Source organism: Barbus barbus (genome assembly GCF_936440315.1).
Source record: "Barbus barbus genome assembly, chromosome: 31".
NCBI classification, from domain to species: Eukaryota; Metazoa; Chordata; class Actinopteri; order Cypriniformes; family Cyprinidae; genus Barbus; species Barbus barbus.
The window spans coordinates 13,903,039-13,908,661 of NC_136759.1; the positions used below are offsets into that span (position 1 = coordinate 13,903,039).

General features: G+C 34.9%; 1 protein-coding gene across 1 annotated transcript; it reads right to left on the reverse strand.

The window, feature by feature from the left end:
• Nucleotides 1-1,886: 1,886 nt before the first annotated feature.
• On the reverse strand, nt 1,887-5,101 carry LOC306851714 (solute carrier family 35 member F2-like; the record flags this gene model as incomplete). Its single annotated transcript, XM_079388155.1, has 8 exons — nt 1,887-2,147; nt 2,878-3,032; nt 3,119-3,171; nt 3,263-3,419; nt 3,518-3,677; nt 4,065-4,192; nt 4,320-4,495; nt 5,001-5,101. The coding sequence occupies 8 exons, from the start codon at nt 5,099-5,101 to the stop codon at nt 1,887-1,889; spliced, it is 1,191 nt and encodes a 396-aa protein (XP_079244281.1).
• Nucleotides 5,102-5,623: the final 522 nt, after the last annotated feature.

Below are 5,623 nucleotides of genomic sequence, written 5' to 3' on the forward strand. Positions count from 1 at the left end.
ACATGAAAACGAGAACTGATTATTTTTGTTTCTCAGTAGTTAAGTCAGCCCAAGCATTTTTGTGAGTGATGTTTGTGTATAAAAATGAGGATTTAGCTCCCACCAAGATCAAACTCACCTGGGGCCTGTTTCATGTTTAAACATGTTTACCAAATAAGCCAGGTTTATTTCAGTTAGTCTGACCTCTTGCCAGTTGATTTGGTTCAAATAAATCAGACTAACTGAAATAAGCCAGGCTTATTTGGTAAACTTAAACTAAGCAAGGTGTTTGGGATTACTTGAAAATTACAAGATGGTGTGTTGACCTCTAAAGAAATAAACTAAAAAAATGTTGTGAGGATGAATAAAATAATGAATAAAATCTTTATATCAAAGCTATTTTTTGTCAGTTTTTTTTTTTTTTTTTTTTTTTTTGAGGGGGAGTGGAAACGATCTTCCAAGTAGGTAATTATAATTATTATATAACTATTAAATATTGCCTATAGTAATTAGGTTATTTTAAATAATATATTAAATCAAAAATATTTTTTGCTTGCCTCACATAAAATACTTTTGATGAATACGGTGTACTTTATTTTTTAAATTTACACCAATTACACAAGTGAAAAAATGCTGAGTAAGTTGAGCGGTTAGCAGCATCTGGCAATGGAAGGCATTCTGGCAAAGTACAAACGCCACGAGATGACAAAGCAAAATTACATCATTCATTAAGACGGACAATCACCCCGTTGTTCATCCAGCAGAAAGAGCTTGGTTGAAATCAAGATAAAGGTTATAAAATGATTCCTTACAGTCTGAATCAGTCATAACACCTGAAAAAACATAAATGATTTATGTAATCAAACCATTCATATGTGGTTTTAAAGTTTGGACAGAACTTCAGTCCTCATGTCGTTCCAAGCCCGTAAGACCTCCGATCATCCTCGGAACACAAATTATAATATTTTTGATGAAATCCGAGAGCTTTCTGACCCTGCATAGACAGCTAGGCCAATGGTCCTACCAAGATCAAGGCTCAGAAACGTAGTAAAGACATTGTTAAAACAGCCCATGTGACATCAGTGGTTCAACCGTAATTTTATGAAGCTACTAGAATACTTTATGTGCGCAAAGAAAACAAAAATAATTATTTTTAAAACGCATGTAGCCTACGTGCTTTTCCTGCACGTAAACAATGCGTGATGCTGCTGATGTAAAAGACGCATTCGCTGGACCTTGTTTACATTCGGAGGAGAGCATGCGCATGAGGAGAAGAATTGTTGAATAAAGTTGTTATTTTTGTTTTCTTTGCGCACAAAAACTATTCTCGTAGCTTCATAAAATTACGGCTGAACCACAGATGTCACATGGGCTGTTTTAATGATGACCTTACTACGTTTCTGTGCGTTGATCGTGGTCATATCCTTGCTGTCTATGGAGGGTCTGAGAGCTCTCGGATTTCATCAAAATATCTTAATTTGTGTTCAGAAGATGAATGGAGGTCTTACGGGTTTGGAACGACATGAGGGTGAGTAATTAATGACAGAATTAAAATTTTTGGGTGAACTATCCCTTGAAGCTCACACTAAATTAATTTAAAATAAATGAATAAATTATGCATTTGGTGGTGGCTGCTTTGTGCTTCTTTAAACTTGAACTCTAAGTATAATATTTGTTTTATTAAGTATTATATTTGATCTTGCATTGGAAACCACTGTAAATATGTATAGTTAAAAATGTATTTTTAACAGTACTTTTTTGCTGTGTTTTTCTGTAAGATCAAAGATCTATTTTATGGGACATGCAATATTCAGAGATAATTATAAGACCATTAAATAAGATAACTCCAACTCTTTGCATAAACACAGACCTGATGATTGCAAAAATATAATTTAGTTATGGTACCATTACATTTTAACACTGTTTATGACGACACATGCTGACTGCCTTTCATTCACTTGGCTCTTGATTTGATCTCGCTCTGCTTGTGCACAGGTTTTCTCATCCACACAGCCTTGAGTGCTGTCGTTATCAAAATCAGCAGCGTGATTGTCATAACCTTCCTCGTCAGACGCCGGGGCAAGAGCTCGGTTCAGTGTAGGGACGGTGTTAAACATGATGAAACCAATGAGGATCACCACCAATGACACAATATACAGTCCTGAGAACTGAAAAAGAACAAATTAGGTGAATATGGACTGAAATACCTTATACAGCATTGATGGACCATTTGTAGAAAATAAAATACTGAAAGAAGTTCATCTAAATTTAAAAGCAGAGTTACATGAAGCGTGTACTGTACATTCGGTATATAAGTGAATTACTCAGATCTTTTTTGGGGGTGAGGAAGGTCAAAGAGTAAGCTGAGGACATAGAGGACTCAAAAAACCTTCACACATTAAAGAAATATAAAGCTCCATGTCACAATGACCCAGAATACATGAGAAAAGAATACAAGGACACAGATACTACTGCCACTTATGCTGATTCTGAATCTCAGGATTAAAGAGATCATCAGCAAAATACTTACATTTTACTTTAATTTCTTGTTATTTCTACTTCTATCGATAAACAAATTTAAACGATCTTTTGTTTTTGGAAAGAATGTAATACTTTTATTCAGCAAGCAACCATTTCATTGATTAAAAGTTAGAGTAAAGACATTAAAAAGAGAGAAAGATTTCTATTTCAAATCATATTTGAACATTCTATTCATTAAAGAATTCTAAACAAAATGTGGTTTCCACAAAAATATTAAGCAGCAACAGTTTTTAACTGATAGTATTAAGAAATGTTTCTTGCAAATCACCAAATTACATAAAAAAATAAAAAAAATAATAATAATTATAAATAATTTTGTGATATAAAATACATGTCTCAATGAAGTATTTTACTTACAGTGTACCGGAACAAAAAGAGCCCACAAAACAGGCTGAAGAGGTCTCCAGTGAGTAAGGAAAGATTGACCGCTGTGGCACTGCTCATCTTTATCACCACAGGCATAAAGCTATAGAAGCTGTACATGCAGAGGGCATATCCAGCAAAGAGAAGAGCTGAAGAGAGAGGCGAAAAATCACACCTCACATGATGTCATTGACATAACTGAAAAGGATTTTAATTTTGCATCGTTGTACTTTACCAATTCCCCATGTCCACTGAATTTTAGACACTTCGTTATGTTCGAGAATCCCTCTGTAGGCGACAAAATAAAACAGTGCAGATGATGTGGTGCTGACGTTTAGGAACAGGTCTACTTTTTTAGGGATTTCTGAACAAAGCTTACAGTTGTATTGCACTGATGATTGAACCAAAGAGGCCGACCATGCCCAGAAACTCCACCCTGCTCAGATTCTTCACTGTGTATTCCTGGCTCACATTAGAGATGGCATACAGAGTGGCGCTGAATAGAACCAGACCATCACCGATGAGAATGCCACTTGCTGTTGTTAATACAGGAATGAATAATGGTCATGGTTTGACTTACATTACATGTTATGCTATATTTATATATGTTCTGGAGAACCAGCTTGCTTCTCACAAGATCCCTGGTCCTGGCCAGCAAGGATATCCGCTCCCACCATGGCTCCCACCCCAGCCAGACATATACATACAGCTACGTAGTGAACGATCCTATAGTGGGTCTTCAGGAAGAACCAGGACAAGATCATCAAAACCGGGATAATAAAGCAGTCCAGTAGCTGAAATGCAGACAGTAAGGTCAAAGGTAGTCAAACAACAGCTTGAACTGAGAATTTAAATCAGGTCTCATTATTTTGTCAATGTGTTACATGTGACACGTTTTGAAATGCAAATTCAGAACCTTTGCTACAGTTCAAAAGTTTGGGGTCAGTAAATTTGAGTACAACAATTCATACATTTTCATTACATTTTAAAATATATTACAATAGAGACAGCTATTTTCAATTAGAACAGTATTTCACAATATTGTTTTTACTGTATTTTTGATCAAATAAATGCTGCCTTGGTGAGCATAAAAGACTTCTTTCAGAAAAATGACCAACCCCTCACTTTTGAGTGGAAGTGTAAGCACAGTGTATACCATCACATCCAGAAAAAACTGTCACCTGTATGCTGGTTAATGTGGTGTACTGATATGCTTTCACCACTGTGTAATTTGCCTCCACATCTATCAGTCCCAACAATAGATACTTCCACCATTTTGTCTTTAAAATCTGCAAAATATTGCCATCACCTAAAAGAGAGGCAACCTGAATATTACATGCCAAAAAAAAACATGGATAACAGTAGTAGATCTTTAGTGATTGAACAATAATGAAACACACTCAATGAAAGTAATTAAACTGCTGATGATCAAATACCTCTTCTGAAGATCAGTGCCACGGTGTAAGTGATGCCCAGAAGGTTGTAATTAATTAAGCTCTGCAGCATGGGTGTATTCAGACAGTAAACGGACGCCAGATACTGAGATGTTACAGCAGTACCACAGATCAGTGCTGAGAGGCCTTGCCCCATCAGGAAAGTTTTGAATAGTTGCCTGTAATGAACATTGGCTGGAATAACTGTGCACCATTTGATGAGGGGGTTCATACTGGTATGCACTATAAAGGGTAGTTCTCTGAATATAAAGTAATGTATTTAAAATATAATATTAAACCTGACAGTGTTGCTATTGTTACCTAACTATTAAAAATAGTTCATGTCCTGCTCAGTAACTGAAATAAAGCAGAAATAAAATAAAATAAAAATATTAGATAAAAATACAAACTTAAAAACAACTTAAATTGCAATTAACTGAAAAACAAAATTAGAGATAAATAGATTTTTTAAAAACTAATAAAACTAAAACTTAAAAAAATGAAAATGAAAAAAAATAAAATAATTAAAAATATTAATAAATACTACAATAGGGCATACATAATACGATCATGTTATACAGCATGATCCAGAGCAAAGAAAAAAAGAAGAAAAAACACCAGATTTTCAATGTGGTCTCAAATTTACTGAAACCAATGCATGGATGTATGTTTGCATCCACTCACCATGTGAAAATATCCCTGCATTTATGCAGTCCTTCTCTTATTTTATAGCAGAGAGTGTCCAGCTGCTCCTGAGGCATCTTGTGTCTCCTTTGTGGACTCATTCATGTCTGAGACAGAATCTCAGTGAGTAATTAGATCAATCATTTACAATTTAGGAAACAAAGTACACAGCAGCAGGGATCTTAAACTCACAGTGAGCTAATCTTGAACTTTAAGCTAGGTTGAAGTAGAGCACAGTAGTTCACATTTCAAACCATTAATTAACCTGTTCAGACTCAAATGTATGCTGTATATTTTTCATTAATGAAAGAGAACTGGTTTATTAGTGACATCAGACCCTTTGCTCTCTTTTTTGTGCAGTTTTGATCCTTACCATTTTATAATAATAAATCTGCCTCCACATCTGTGTCTCAGATTGTCCCCAGTTTCCAGAATTATATTTTCTAAAATCTAATATCACTATACGTGATTTGGTGATTTGCTATAGACCAATATTATGAAAGTAGACAAATATTATCTTTATAAATATCATAAAAAGTGAGAATGATTAACCTGAACAACGTTGGGGTTTTGTGTTGAGTCTCCAGCGCCACAGATGGCGCAAATGAATCATGTTTTTTCCT